Source organism: Vicia villosa, linkage group LG4 (assembly GCF_029867415.1).
Source record: "Vicia villosa cultivar HV-30 ecotype Madison, WI linkage group LG4, Vvil1.0, whole genome shotgun sequence".
NCBI lineage: Eukaryota > Viridiplantae > Streptophyta > Magnoliopsida > Fabales > Fabaceae > Vicia > Vicia villosa.
In genome coordinates, this window is record NC_081183.1 from 149,206,860 (window position 1) to 149,224,316 (window position 17,457).

The 17,457-nt window shown below is 32.4% G+C and overlaps 1 protein-coding gene across 1 annotated transcript; it reads right to left on the reverse strand.

The window, feature by feature from the left end:
• Window positions 1–9,198: 9,198 nt before the first annotated feature.
• Window positions 9,199–16,783, reverse strand: LOC131595471 (probable E3 ubiquitin-protein ligase LUL4). Its single transcript, XM_058867820.1, has 3 exons — window positions 16,101–16,783; window positions 9,840–10,356; window positions 9,199–9,714 (listed from the first exon to the last, which is right to left on the reverse strand). Exons 1-3 carry the CDS (start codon window positions 16,610–16,612, stop codon window positions 9,601–9,603), a joined length of 1,143 nt encoding a protein of 380 aa, XP_058723803.1. The 5' UTR covers window positions 16,613–16,783; the 3' UTR covers window positions 9,199–9,600.
• Between the last annotated feature and the right edge of the window lie 674 nt (window positions 16,784–17,457).

Below are 17,457 nucleotides of genomic sequence, written 5' to 3' on the forward strand. Positions count from 1 at the left end.
GTGGTAAGTAGCTCACTTACTAACATACCCTTCGCTACCACGGATCATCATCTATGGTTAAATCTCTATTCTAATCATTATGAAAGGTACATTGTGTAGTAGTGTCATATTCCACTTCCAATGTTATCAAAACTAACAACACATAATCATATCCCTGATATCCCTATTTCATCTCATCACATAGCCATCTTAGTCTAGCTAGTACAATTAATACACCTAGGTCCAATAATTTTCTACCTCTTGAATAAAACCAATCTACACATACAGAACTAAACCAGTCATTACCTATCGAACACTTAATTGAACCATCGCATGTGTCAAATATCTTTAAGTATGAGTCAAGTACATCTGTCCATCTTGTCATACCTAATTATAAACCTAAGTCACTTGATTCTGTCAATAACTTGAGATCCAAGGCATTTCAGCATAATGACAGCCACTTCACTTTTTCTCAAAACAACATCACCAATCCCACTAAGTCTCTTTCTCATTCTTTTAATAACCAATCTACTCAGGGCACAATATTGGTCAATGACTATCCTATGCTTACTAGAGCTAAGATAGGTAAGTCCAAACCTAAATCATTTCTAGTACACAATGAATTTAACACCGATAAACAACCTATTTCCCATCCTGAATGGTTTAGAGCAATGAAAGCTGGATATGATTCACTTCTCAAGAATGGAACTTGGATTATTACAACTTTAACTCCATATAGGAAGACCATAAGTTGCAAGAGGGTCTTTAAGATCAAAGAAAACTAATATGGAAGTTTCAACAAGTACAAGGCAAGGATATTGGAAAAGGGTTCCATCAATAGCAAGGATTTTAATTTCATGATACCTTCTCACTTGTGGTCAAGCCAACAAAAATTTGAGTCAACCTTTTTTGGGCCATCACTTACAAATGGTAAGTACAACAAATTGATATAAACAGTGATTTCCTGAATGGTGATCTCTCCAAAGAAGTTGGTATGCAAAAACCACTCGACTTCATTGACTCGGATTTCACCTTGGTATGCAAGCTGAGAAAAGCCATTTATGGATTAAAACAGGCCCGAAGATCTTGGTATGAAAAGCTTCACCAAGGTTTAATTCAATTTGGCTTCACTTCAAGCAAATGTGATCAATCCATTTTCATCTACAACCATCATAATGTTACCCTATATGCACTAGTGTATGTTGATCACATACACCTCACAGAGTCATCCTTTATCTTAATTCAAGATCTCATCGCCAAACTTCATGATACGTTTACACTGAAAAAGGTTGGCATTCCTCTATGCTTCCTATGAATTAAAGCTTACATCAAGTATCTTTTGTCTAAAGTCAATATGGTTGAAGCAAATGAAGTAAGAACACTTATGTTTAGCCATTTCAAATTGAGCAAGCATGGAGATGACATATTTGTAGATCCTTCCCTTTATAGATCCAAAGTGGAAGTGTTACAATATGTCACTCTTACACAACCATACATGTCATTAAGTGTGAACAAAGCATGCCAATTCATGGAAAATCCATTGGAATCGCGTTGGAGTGTTGATAAACGCATTCTTTGATATCTAAGTGGCACAATGACTCATGGTTCGACACTAGCAGCAGCCAAGCAGCAAATTCTCTGCAAAAGTTCTCACTAAGAGCCTATAATGACTCATATTAGGCTTGCAACCTCGATGATGGAAGATTAACCTTAGAGACTTGTGTGTACTTTGGACCTAATCTAGTAGCATGGAGATCAAAGAAGCAGTCGCTTGTTGCAAGATCAAGCATAGAGCCAGAGTATATGGCCTTGGCACACAAGACTTCAAAGTTGTTATGTCAGGAATCATTCTTTACTGAACTTCACATAGGTTACATGGTACATACGTTACTTAGTGACAAGCTTAGTGTAATGATGTTTTCTCATAACCCAATCTTGCATGCTAGAATAAAACGCATTGAATTGGATATCCACTTTGTCTGGGAGAGGGTTGTAGCATACAAATTATAAAACCAATATGCTCTAACTCCTGAACAAATTAGTGATTTGCTAACAAAACTACTACCAACAAATCTCTTCACTGGCTTTCGAGACAAACTCAAAGTTGCTTCTTTCAAACTACTATGAGTTTGAAGGAGGGTATTGGAGAATAGTGAACGAAGATAGTTTTACTATTTTTAGAAAGGTGGTTAAGTAGAGTTAGCTAGGGTGGTTAGGTTGTGTAACTAACTTCAAGTTAGATTGCGTAACTAATTTGATTATCTTATCATGTATAAACGAGAAGCATTAATCTCTAAATGTAATAAATACAATATGCCAAATGCAAGAATATCTTATTCAATCTCGCTCTCATTTATACACTATGAATGAGTGTTCATTTAATAGTAAACAAGTATTCTGTTAAATGTTCATTACGTACAAACCTAAAAAGTTTGATTTTATTTTTGTTGAAATGATTCAAAAGATAACATTATAACCATATTTATCCACCATATAACTCAACTATTCGTTCTTCAACCATAATTCACAAGATAATAGTATACCAACAATTTATATATAATAATAAAGAAAACGTAACCATATAACAAAATATACAGGATCATACTAAACTAACATGACTATAGTGTGATTAAATAAAATCTTCTATGCTTCTTAGAATGACTACTTCATGTTTCATAGAATTGATGAAGATCAATTGTCAATAATAACTACAAAGACAACAAACAATTAAATATAATTAAATATATATTAAATTTAATTTTATGTATAAAAAAATATTGGAATAAAATAACTTTTATTAATTATTAAATATAAGATAATAGCAATGTTGTGAGTAGAACAATCAGTACAATGTTTGAGTGGCCCTCAATAATAAGAAATAGAAAATAAACTATAAATATAAACATGAATAAACACACAAATAGATTAGACTAAGACCATATACTAGAAGAGAAATCTAATTAGCACTCAATAAAAATCTTAGACAAAATAAGTAAATTTATAATAGGTTAAATAGTGGAAATTGATGGATGGATGGATGGAATAGAACCAAGTAGAATGAAATTATTTTTCTATTAAATTAGAACAACTAAAATTTTCCACTCCACCTTAAAATGGACTAATGAAATAGTGAGAAATGAAATTAAATCATTTTTTTTATTTTGAATTCCATCCATTATTTAATAAATAAAAATAATGGAATATATTACTATACATTATTATTCTATTTTTTTAGCAGAGCTAACAAGGACATATATGATTAGCAAAACTCAACATGTTTCATCATTAGGAACATAAGCGTCTAATCTCAATCAAGTCTATCAAATAAGACAACAATAATTATCTCTAATGAAAAGATATAACTAAGTTGATATTTAGAATTTAATAGTCCAGTTCCATTTAAGCATATGCCTTAATTTGATTCACAAATGTACACGACATGTTCTAAGTATTATTGATAATACTAGTATTTTGAAAAGGATTAAAAGTTGTATACCTTAAGATAAATTATTATCATATGGACAAGGAGTAAAACCTATCGATTTGGCAAGCTCAGGTTTATCTATTACTCTATTACTGATGTTTGATCTATAAGTGAAAAAAGTTTATACAATATGAAGCTGAAAGGGAGATGAAAAGAGAGGCCAAAATCAAATACTAGACTCTGAGAAAACAATACATAGATCCTCTACCAAATATAATTGTTTCCCATAAGAAACAATAGTGACTAGTTAATCAAAATCATCTCAAATAATAGGAAATCAACATACTTGCATGAGCAGAATGAACTTATCAAAATTGTCATCTAAATGAACAAGTATGAAGTCCTTTAGAACAACATTAGTTACCTACAAAATAACATAACTCATGAAAGCACTACTAATCATTTTTCTATGTTTTTTGGTTTTTGAATAAAAAACGGAAAGTGAACAATGAAGAAGCGTGGAGAAAGTATTATTGCAAAATTTACTTTCACTTAATGAAAAATTAATATTTAAATAAAAAAACAAAATGGAAAATAGTGTTCCATAATTCTAACAATCATTATTAACTAAGTGGAAAATAAATAGGAAACTAATTAGTAAACTGAAAATAAAAAAACTAACTTGTCAACTAACAATAAATTAATATAAATTCTGACTTGAGTTTTTCAAACTAAAAAATCACCATCCAAAGACACATTTCAATACTACTCATTGCCATGGAGGCTGCAAATTTCAAGCTTTTTCCTTAAAAACTCAAACCTGCTAGTGGAAACAACTTGGTAAACATACCAGTAGATTGATATTCTATTTTATAATAACTCAAACTTACATTGTCGTTTTCTTGCACTTCTCTTAAGTAAAATAAATTGACATTAAAGTGTTTGATCTTCCCATGAAATACTGGATTTAATGATATTGAAATAGCTGCTTCATTATCAACAAAAATATGTGTACTTTGCTCTTGCTTCAAGCCAAAATCTTCTAAGATATTCCTTTACTAAATGACTTATTTTTATCATTGTTGTGACAACTACAAACTCAACTTCGGCTATTTAGTGAGCTACAACTTCTTGATTCTTTAAGCACCAAGAGAAAGTACTTGAACCTACATTGAAACAATACCCTGAAGTACCCTTCATAAAATCCAATCTACCTTCCTAATCAGTGTCTAAATAGCTAAATAATTTAAAGTCTTTGACACTGATGTACTTAACTCCATAATGGATAGTTCCTTTAATGAATCTTTGAACTCTTTTTGTTATCTTCAAGTGAAATTCACTAGTACAATGCAAGAATCTTGACAACAAGCTCATTGAGAATAAGATTTTGGACCTTGTAGATGTACGATACATTAAATACCCAATCGAGATTTTGAAACGAGCTTCATCAACTTTATCAGCTTCATCCTCCAAGATAAAATTCTCTTTTTAATTCATAAGAGTGTTTATTACTTGCATTCATCAAGCTGAAATTTTTTTAAAAAATTCATTTGCCTACTTTTTGACAAATAAACATATTATTCTTCTTTTTATAGATTTACATACCCAAAAAAACCATAAGACCAATATCAGTCATCTCAAAGACATCTTTCATTTTTTTCTTATATTCTTTAACTAGTGCTAGGTTGTTCTCTATTATTAAAAGATCATTAACATACAAAAAAATGATTAAAGTATCCACACAAACTTGCTTAACATAAAGTGTAATTTCATATAGGCTTTTTTTAAAGTCCAAGTGCAACAAATAATCATTAATTATGATGCTCAACATATATCTCCTTTTGCAAAAATAATAGTTAAGAAAATCCAACTTAACATCCATATAAACACCTTATGCAATAATGGCAAAAGTATCCTTATTGTGCAATATCTTGCTACATGAGCAAAATTATCTGAATAATAAATTCTAAATATTTGAGAATATCCCTTCACAATAAGCCTTGCTTTGTGTTTGTTTATGGAGTCGTCCATGTTGAATTTTATTCTAACTACCCATTTCACTATAATGACCTTTATATAATTAGGTCTTGGAACCAGCTCCCATGTTTGATTTTTCTCGATCATGGGCAGCTCCACATGTATCACAGTTATCCATTTCTCATTCATGATATCTTCTTCAAAATTGGCAGGTTCAGATATAGCTATGTTGCATGCTGTTGCCTTGCTTCTTTGATTGATATTAAAATCTAGCCTTATACAACAATCTGATGGATCATCTACTCTATCTTCAAGTTTGGATCCATAATTATGATTATTTTTTGAATCTCTCCAATGCCAATTCTCATCTTCCAAGAAGTGCACGTCTCTACTTACCAATTTTTTTTCTTCAGATTGAGGTTGAATTTTTTTTAAGCTTTAGAGATTATGTTGTAGCCAATAAGTATTCTAGGTTCACTCCTTTTGTCAAGTTTGTCATGTTTAACCCGGGGTACATGTGAGCTGAATAAACAAGCAATCTAAAGAAGGTTTACAACTAAATCAGACATCAAATAGAGTTTGATTTTGCAAAGCTCGTGTAAGGAGTTTGTTTTGAATGAAAACAACATTAAGAAATAACCACCAACAAAACATATTCTCAAAAATAATAAACTTAGTTGTTTTCCCTCTCAAATGTTCAAATTAAGAAACAACTAAAAAATAGTAGAGAAAATACAAAAGGTACAAGCTTTGTGTGACAAAAGGTATAACAAAATATGCGACAAGACCTGCTACGATTGTTATGGACACAAGATCTCAATACCTCATTTTCTTTCAAGATAAAGATCATTCAACAATCATGAAATAGGAAGTTATATTAAAGCTCAACTTCTCAGTGTTTTGTTCATTAACGCACAACAAATCAAATCATGCAATACAAAATTGAAACAATCTTGTGAATAAACTTTAGAAGATCATTTAGAGACAAAATTTTACAAAAAGTCAAAAAAGAAGAAAAAATGTGATTGTAATACACTTTTTGTTCAAAGATAAATAGCTGAAAAATCAAAAGATGAAGATTCCACAAAAGCATCGGAGGATGATGAGCTTTCCCTCAATTCTAGACAAGTGCGACATCTTTAGAATAGAAAGAAGAAACTATTTTCCAACAACAGAGGAGTTCAAATATTTCAAATATTCAATAGACAATAAGTAATTTTCTAGAAAAATATAATTGATCTATGATAAAATGAGCTCACTTGAAATTCTTAGAATGTAGGAAACAAATCCTCTCCTCCTCCCTCTCTCATGTTTTTGGTCCAGCTTCAATCTTAGCCATTCGCATATTAATTGATGTTATTAATTGCATATGAGAGATTGAAATGAATGATTGTGATTGAGCAACACTATTCAGCCAATGCAGAGAATCCATACCCTAGAATGTAACATCTTGAATTGAAAGATTTGAAATCATTAAATTCTTTTTTTTTTGGTTTATAACCACCGGTTTAGTCCGATTGGGGGGACAGTTCTGACATCGAGTGGTCTCAGGCCCCTCCCAGTCGTAGTTGTGGGGGATCGAACCATAGTCCCCCCTACCAAATTCAGCGCCAATTAGCACTGAACCAACTAACGATTAGTTGAAATCATTAAATTCTAATTACATTAAGATATAACATATGAATTGAGTTTTTGGTCATTTTTAAATTATGTAATTGAAAAGATTTATTGGTGGTGCTTATATGTTATAAAAAAGATTCACCAATTTTGCAAAATGCTCCATGATTTAAGTGTTTAATGAATTAACTATTAAGTCACTATTCATTAAACACTCAAATGAAAATAATGTACCAACCACTAGATGTCAAATTACTTTTTAAGACAAAAAGCTTAACCACCCTATGGAATTCAGAGGGGGGAGCACCTGAAATCATGGGGTCTCTTCAAGCATTGGTGCAAAAACTAGTGTGAATTGAAAATTGAATTTCTGGCCACATTTTTTAAAGGCCTTTTAGAAAGTAAGTTGCCATTTGTGTTGTGTGTGTACAACTAATAATAGAACTCTTCAGATTTAATAATGCACGCCCTACTTTAAAACCAATCAAGTGAACATAAAAAAGCAACTTCAAAATCAAAACTAGCTAACCCTTTGGACTCTGATGAATCATGTTCCAGGTTTCTTGTTTTTTTCCTTTAGTTTATGCACTTTCCTTTTCTTGGTGTTTGCCTTTTTAAAAGCTTAAACCATATGTTCATATTAAACCCTTTATTTATCTCTTTAAACATGACATATTAATAATAGTCAAAGATTATTGTAAATTGTAATGGTGACAAAATAAGCAGCTATGACAACTATGTTTTTTACTTGCCCTTAGTATGAAGAAAGAGACATTAGAGTTGGTTTTATAAGGCATTATTTATTTGTTCTTTATGAGAGCCAATTGTTTATAGTTCAAGAAGTTGGTACTTGGAAGTATAAGGCTAAAATAATTGAAAATTTGGTAGAAGAAAGTGAACCAAGAATGTATATTATATTGTGCTCATAGCCTAATTTGTACAAATAATGCAATACCTTTTGAATGGAAATGGTTGATTTCATACTAAAGAATAGGTATGCCCTCAAATTCCACTAAACCACAAATGAAATGAAATATAATAATAACATTATACTTTGGGGGGTTAAATAAAAAACAATACACTTTGGGGAAAGTTTGATATGGCCCATCATTTTTAAGTGGTCCATGATGAATTATATTGTCATGGTTAGATTTTTGTTCTACCAAATCTAATGATTTACCTTGTGCAACAAGTTATTTCTCCTCCCTATTCTTACACATTTTCCTATGTCAAGCCTTCTTGTTGTCGCCCGGTGAGGCTGCAGCCAGAGTTTCGCACTTGCACAACGCAAATGGGTCTCCCTGGTGAGGCTGCAGCCAGAGTTTTGCACTTGCACCACACAAATGGTTCGCGCTTCTCCTAGCTCGAGCTTCGCAATGAGGATGCAACGGTTGTGGAACATGATTTTTTTTTTTTTTATGGATATTGGCCTCATAATCACCTGCCTAAACTTTGCTACATACATGATTGTCACACCTATGACATAGCATGGATTTTACATGTGAAGTAGCAAAGGGTAATTCTTATTGAGGTGAATAGGCCATTCTATAATTGGGTGTATGATTTTACAGACTTTGTCCCAAAGGTGCTATTGAGGAATTACTTGGGTAACCATGCAAAGCCATTTCTATTTCCACTGATGGTTTCACAAGAGTACAACATATTGCCTTAATTTAGACAGTGATTGATGAACAAGAATAAATTTTTTGCACATACTGAGAAAAGGAGAAGGGAGTGCATTTATTGAGCCTCATCTAGAAGAGTACAGTTGCAGTTACATCTAGCACATGGCCTGTTCTTTATGGCACTAGATTTTAGCATATAGTATATAAATATGGAAATTAATAATAGTGTGTAGGTGTAGGGAAGCTTTTACCACAAAAGAGAATTCATGAATCTTGTACTATTAATTTCCAATCCTTCACATGCTTTAATTATTACTCCATTGTTCCAAACATAGTAAAGAAGCAAAATGCTAAAGGTTGCCTATAAATATTCAAAGACATGAATATATATGTACCTCTTTTTTCTTTGATCTGTATATTCAGGAATTTTCTAAGATTTGTGCACTTGGTTAATTAACTGCTTTATTTGCAAAAGGTTGCAGAAGATACCAAAGTGTATTGGTACCTTGCCCTTGTTATTGTCCTTACATATGTATAGTTTAAGACATGAATGATACTAGATGATTGAATCTGCAATAGTTTACAAGCATAAAATCTTTAGGGACCAAACCAGCTGTCATTATATTTCTCCCTTGTTTGCTAAACAAGTTACCTTGTTTTGCGAACGATAATGAAATGATCTCACAAACATCGCTAAGAAAAATACAGAAAGATTATGACCTATACATTATAGATTGTTGACACAGGAGTAACGTTCAATCATCGCAAAGCGTACATGACCAAATTTTCCCTCAAACATATACACACCGAAACTATAGACAACTTATTGACTACGATTTACAAAAAAAAAAAGGAAATTTGCCATATATCACCTTACTGCAGAAATGTAAAAAGGGGGAGGTTTTCTTACAAACAAGTGAGGAATTTCTAGGGAATGTCATGCAATTCAACTTAGCACAGATATAGAAGAAAAACCATTCATGGATCGCCACTCTTCACCTTGATCTCGATAAGTTCCTCAATGGGTTGACGGCATATAGGGCATTTATTGGATTGAAGCCGCAGAGCTTTTGCACAATCACTGCACATGCACTTTAAAGTACAACAAATGTAATGTGAGAAAAATCACAAAAGAAAATGAATACAACGTAAAATAAAATACTGAGACACAATCATCACAGATCAACTATATGTAATGCAAGGACATGAAACCTTACCATATGTCGACAAGGTAAGACAGCTGTATCCTTTGGTTCAGTCATGCATATTACACACTCCTTCCCAGGATCATTGTCATCAAATCCCGCAGCTTCTGAGTTTCCTATTCCATATAGCTCTCTCAACTCATAACGAACACCATCAATCCACAGAATCTGTTTAACTACTTTTATCTGGAAAGCATCATTCCGTTTCTCCAAGACAGCTTGAGTTATTTGCATGTGAGGTGACGCATTTGGCGTGGAATCATCGGAATTTTTAGGTGTTTCGTTTTCCGAGGGAGTTTCCAAACATGTTTCAGCGCATATTACAAGAGGAAAGACGTCTTCTCCAGGTGAAGGCTTTGAAAGATCGTCCAACTCAAAGAAGCCCAGGTCAATCCCTGTTCCTGAAGGCTGGGCAAATTTCTGGCCAACTCCTTTCCCAAAGGGGACTTTGACTGGCACAAATGCATCAGGAAAGAGTGGAACAAACCTACATTTATCTTCTTCCTTCGCAAAGTAGGAGACAGTAATGCTGCAAATTTCAAATACGAGTAAAGAAGTTAAGAAAAGCAAAAACATTCCACATTCCGTTATACAATTACATTTACTCCATCTTCGAATGGTCTCATTTTAGTACACAATCATTTCATAACTAGTCAATCAAACTAATCGCAATTTCAACCCATAAAGTATGTTTTCATTCTTTTCTTTTCTTAGTACTTGAATGTAAGCTTACAAGTAACATGAAACTGCTCATAGTCTGCTTATAGCCAGAATACAGGGAAAGCTGATTTGAGAGCACAAACAGTCTGCGACAAGTTCTTTACATTACATAAATGATGCATACCTAATTAATTATTCAATATGCTAAATTTAGACATCAACAATGTAAAGAAAATATTTTCCCAGACTAGCGTACAACTAAAATATGTATTTTACATGTTTCAAATTCCTTCAACCAATAACTCTAACATGAGAAGATTTTTCTCTAAGATATAATAGCCTACCAAGCAGAAAATTTCTACTAAGTTCACAAAAGCATATAGCACCAACAACAACCAAACTTTATTCCACTAAGTAGGGTCGACTACATGGACCAACTTTAGTCATAATGTTCTATCAAGGAGCATACTTCTATCCAAATCAGATTAGTGAAGATATACGCCAACCAGTTACCTCAGAGTCCATCAAACATGCTTTTTGTGATTTTCAAAGAAAAAGCCTCTCACAAGAAATAAAAAAGTTAAAACCATGTTTATAATACAAGTGATGGAAAAAGAGAAGCTTTTTGATGCAAAGAAAAGTGTCTATTAGATACAACTGTCTATGAGTTTGTTATTTTGTGACTTGTGAGTCTCCAAATTCCCAATATGATTCAAAATTTATGAGTTTAATCAATCTAGAATAACAATTGGAGTTCTTGCTTATGCAATCATATATTGAAACCATAGCAACCTCATTCAAGTTAAAGATTCTTCCAATATATATTTGGACTATTACATAATATCATGAAACTCCTATTTAGGAAGTTTCAAACTCGGTTAGAATTTAATTCTTAGCTCACTTTCACTAAAATAGTGAGGCAGACATAAAGCCTAACTCATCGGTGAAAATTTCAAATTCAATCTATAAATAGCACTTCGGTCCCTTAGGCTTTGTTTGCGAGTTTGGAGGAGAAGGGAGGGGAGGGCTTTGGAAAATAGAAAGGATTGAGTGAAAATAATAAAAAGATTTTGGATAGGAGGGTTTTGGAGAGTTTGATTTTATTCATAACACCAAAAACCCCCTAATAGGAGAGAACTCAAAAATTGTATTGAACGAGGGTTTTGAAGGGCTAACATAAATGTTCTAAATATCTTTTAGGTTGGTTGGTATAGTATTTTGAAAATTAAAAATATAGTAATGATAATGACTCTTTTATCATTCTAAATAAAATCATTTTTTCAAAAATGTTAAATATTTTCTTATATTTTTTTAAATTTCCGTTTTCGGAAGCCTTCCCCTCCAAACTCGCAAACAAAGCCTTAGGAGTAAGTTAGAGGAATCTGAATTATCCTATTGGTAGAAGAAGAGCTTAGAATAAGGTTATATGTTTATAAGGAAGAGTTGGGAACAATCCATATGATGGATTAGAATAAGGAGTTATTCATCCCACAGATAAAAACTCAACACTTGTAATTAGATACAATTGGAAGAAGTTCCTACCTAAATAACAAAATTTTGTGTAATCAGCTTACCACTGACTTAAAACAAAATGAAATATAAATTTCGATCCACTCAAAAATCTCCAACGAGATTTTCCATATCAAATGTTAAGGATCATTTGGCTTGATTAAATAGTGGAAGTATATTTAATTAAAGACCTAATTGAATATGTTTTTTTTAATGATATACTTATATCTTCACAATTTCTAAATTTTGAAATGTACATTGTCATGTCAACAAACGCTTCAAACAACATTTTGCGATTAATACTTGACAAGGAAAAATTGTTGGGACAAATTTTTTAGATTGACACTGAAAATGGAAGACTGTCCTCAAACATGAAAAAAAGTTGCATGTCTTAGAAACTATCTGCCTCAAGTTGATTACCATGAACTTTGAATTGCAAAAGCAAGATGAGAACATGGCAACGTTTAATATGATCAAACACCTAAAGATGCTCTATCAAGAGTAGGCTAGACATGAGGCTTGAAATTTGCAAAATACTTTTCAAGGCAAGCTAGCTGAGGAAGCCCCTGTAGGTCCCCATGTACTCAAGATGATTAGGTATGTCAAGGTTCTCCACATACTCAATCATCTTAAATACATGGGGACCTACATGAGACTCTCTTAGCTACCTTGCCTTGAAAAAGGAATTGCAAACTTCAAACCTCTCATGCTTAGCCTACTCTATATAAAGCATCTTTAGGTGTTTGATCATATCAAACGTTGCCATGTTCTCATCTTACTTTTGTAATTCAGAGTTCATAGTAGCAAGCAAGGGGTAGACAGTTTTCAATGTGTCATCAACAAGTTTCTTATAAATATCTCTTTCGGCCTTAACAGCAGAACTTGGAGGCTCCTCTTCAAGAATGGGTGCACCTAAGACATGCAACTTTTTTCTCATGTTTGACAACAATCCTCAAATTTCAGTGTCAATTTAGAAAATTTATCTCTGACAATTTTTTCTTGTCAAGGGTTGATTGCAAAATGTTGTTTGAAGTGTTTGTTGAAGTGTTTGTTGACATCTACATTTCAAAAATTGTGAAGATATAAGTATAATTAAAACATATATTCAATTAGGTCTTCAATTAAATATGTTCCCACCCTCAACGTTGATTCGGAAACTCTCGTTGGAAGATTTTTCAATAGATCGAGATCCACATTTCACTTTTTAAGTCAGCGGTAGGATGATTACACAAAACTCAATTATTTAGGAAGAAACTTCTTCCAAATAAATCTAATACAACTCAACTCTTTTATTCTAATACATCATATGGATTGTTCCCAACTCTTTTTTCTAAACAAATATAATATTATTATAATTAGTTTAATAAAGTTATGCTCATAAACATATATCACTTCTCACTCTAATCCTTATTATAATTAGTTTAGCCTCGAAGAGCTTGGTATGAAATTTTTAGTTAGTTAGTGAAAAAACAAAGATATACCCAAGGACAAGCAGATCAAACATTATTTACAAAGTCAAGTCAAAATAGGATGATAATTGTTCTAATTGTCTACATTAATGATATTGTTCTTTCAAGTGATAATGTGGCTAAAATGGAAAGATTAAATAAAAATTTAACAAAAGAATTTGAAATCAAAGACTTACGTTCACTCAATTATTTTCTTGGCATGGAAGTAGGAAAATCGAAGAAATTGTTGTTTCTCGGAGAAAATATTTTCTTGATCTCCTACAAGAGACAGGTATGAGTGATTGTAAGCCTGCTGACACTCCTATGGACCCAAATACTAAACTTTGGGAGAAAGGAGACACCAAAGCTGACTAACACCGAAAGATATCAAAGGTTAAAACTGATATGTCTAACTCATACTTGTCCTGACATTGCTTTACTAGTTAGTGTTAGTCAATTCATGCATGCTCCATATGAAGAACATCTTGAAGCTGTATACAAAATCTTGAAATACTTAAAAACTTCTAGAAAAGGGCTATTCTTCAAGACGACAATGGTAAAAACGTGGCAATATTAACTGATGCATATTGAGTAAAATCTATTACAAATAGAAAGTCAACTTCATGCTATTGCACATATGTGTGAGGGACCTGGTAACATGGAGAAGCAAAAAACAATTATTGGTGGCTTGTAGTAGTGTTGAAGTTAAGTTTAGAGCAACAACTCAAGGAATTTGTGAAGGTACGTGGATTCTTAGAGTTTTGAAGAAACTCAAAATAGTGGTAGAACTTTCATTGAAGTTATATGGTGACAGTAAAGTCGATATAAGCATAGCTCACAACCATGTTTAGTATGCCCGGACAAAGCATATTGAAATCCATCGCCATTTCATTGAAGAGAAGATAGATTATGGCATTCTCTGCTTCAACTGTGTTCCCTCGAGTCAACAGACAACTGATATTTTAACCAAGAGTTTGACAAGGAACATTTGAATATTTGATAAGCTAGTTGGACATGATTGATATCTAAGTACCAATTTGAGGAGGGTGTTAAAATATAATATATTATTTATTTCCTTTTCTTATTATTCTAAATTTATGTTTATTTTATTTTCCTTATATCTCTTCTAAAATTAAGGAGTTGGTTGATTCTATTTTTTGTATAAAAAGGAGTCCTGGTAGTTATAATAATTTATCACAATATTTTTCTCTATATATAACTACATAAGTTCTCAAGTAACCCTGCTACCTTTTGATTTTACATATCAGCGCAACAACTACTATTCTATTCTAATTATAAGACCAATGGAGAATATTACATTTGCAGAAGCCGAAGAGTAAAGGTTCTGGTGGGAGAGTCAAGAAGAGTAAAGGTTCCGATGGGAGAGTCAAGAACTTAAATGTGATCTTGAACTAGATCAATTCATCCAAAAGTATAAGAGAAATATATCAATATTTGTATTAGTGTTAGAAAAGAGAAAAGAAAAGTATAAGAGAAGTATATCAATATTTGTATTAGTGAATAGTAACATCTCCTATTTTGTGAATTGCTCTAGAGATCTCAGGTATTAAGTGTACTCTAAAAAACTCCACCCATGGCAGTATTGTTTAACCAGACACTTTTGAATTACATAGATGAAAGCAATATTATAAAATACAATTTCATTAATCACATTATGTTCTCCAAAATAACTAATTTCCACCCAATCCTAGATCACGTGTTTCCCTGCTTACAATCCCCACTCTGAAAAATATTTCAACTTGAACTTCTATATTTTAACACTGGAAAGGGGCGTCTTAGGGTTAGTTATTGGCATCAAAACTGTCTCCTCTCATCAATTTTGAGGTGAGTAAAGATAAATACATTCATACAGGTATATTTGCATAGGTTTCCTGCTCTGCATAATGCATGGATGTATATAAACATATATACCTAGAAAAGGAGTAATTAATGTTTGTTAAAGAAAATAGAACTTGTGTACTAATTATTGTGATATAGACCAATGATGTTGTATGAGACAGATTATTGGACATTAAGATATAAATACAAGAGTAAATTAAGTGTAGCAGAGATGAGAATGTTACACTGGATGTCTAAAAATACCAAGGGATAGAATTAGGAATGATAGCATTAGAGAGAGTTGGGGTAGCACAGATTGCAAAAAAGATGGTTGAATCTCAAGATACTTGATTTGAGCATGTGTGGACTAGACCTAAAGATTCCTTTAGTAGGGAGAGTACACCAGATGAAGAATATCCAGATTGTTAAGGGCAGAAGATGACCAAGAAAAACTATAGGAGAAAGAAATTATCAAAATAGACCTAGAACTCAATGGTATGCATAAAGATATGACATATGATAGAGAATTATGACGCCGTTTGATCCATGTAGCTAAACTCAGCTAGTTGAATAAGACTCGGTTGTTTCTGTATAGTAATCATCTGACATATCAAAGTCCTTCTGAATTTAAGATCAAGACAGAAATCCCTAAAAAACTAAGCTAGCATTCCCTTGCAGATTACTCAAACAAATTCCTAAGCGAGTTACGAATCAGTTAGAATTAATTACTTGTTATAAACACATTCCATAACAGAACCATAATAAACTTAGTCTAAAATGAAGAAACAAGTCCAAATTTGCAAGTGAATTCACTTACCTTCCATCATAAACAGCGTCGAAAACGAAAGAAACGAGATGGTGATCAGGGTTATGCTCATCAACTTCAAGTCGCAAAGTATCCTTATGAACATTAACATGATTCCTAATCTTCTTCGCAGTTTGATGATCAACGTAAGGGGGCGGAGTGGATGAAGAAGGTAAAGGAAGAGGAGGAGGTGGACCCCAGGCATGTTGTTGATTTACATAGTAAGAAGGATGGAACATGACACGAGGATTGGCGTAGTTGACGTTTGAATTAGGGTTAGAGAAGTAAAACGAATGGGTATGAGGTTGAAGAGAAGGAGGAGGAGGGTGATGGGGAGTGGCATAGCCGGTGGTGGTTGAGGGATAATAGTAACCTTGCTGGTGAGGTGGTGGTGGTGGTGGATGTGATTCGGTTGAGTAGTAATAATGAGGCGGTGGTGGTGGTGGTGGAAGTGAGGGTGGTTGTTGAGGTGGGTTGTGAATGAAATTGTTTCTTCTTCTACTACTGCTCCAGGAAATACCCATATGAGTATGATGGTGTTGAGAAAATAACAAGATGCGGTGGTGGGTGAGAAATCGCGGTGGTGGAGTACCCTAGTCTTTTTTTGTCTTGGGTTTTTCCTTGCTTCTATGGTAAAAGCGCGTATGTATTGTATCTTGTCGTATTTTGCCTTTATTTAGTTTCCTTACACAGCAGGCTATCACTACTGCTCTGTCTTTTGGGTCTAATAGTTGTCCCACTATTCAAACAAATCTCAATTTATTTATTTATTACTTTTTAAATTATATTTATCCTTCAAATCGTATTTGACTTTTTTTTTTTTTATAAAAAATTATATGAATGATTTATTTACAAATAAATATTATTGTCGAAATTTGAATTCTCGACTAACAACTTCCTTAAGTCAGCTAATAAGTGTCAACTAAACTACTCCACCAATCTATATTTTACTTAAATAATACTCACGATGGCATAATAAAGTTGATATTTAGTTTTAAAAGGTTAATTTTGTTTCAAAATTATATATACAACTAAAATACTAGTAGTGGAGAAGATTTCTTATTCTTCTTCTTTCTACAAAAAACAAAATTGTCAATTTCTTTAGTTATTTTTATAAAGAATATTGAATTCTCAAATGTATTAAATTTTATTTTATTTGTACACTTATTTAATATGGAGAGAGAATTTTAGGAATGAGTAATTTATTATCATATTTTAATTATAGTTTATTATAATATATTTAAATATATAAAAATTACTATAGATTAATAAGCATAAACTATTGAAAAAAATTAAGTTATATTAATTTAAAGTGAAAAATATTAATATAATAAAAATTATTGATATTAAGCTAAATAGGTCTATAAAA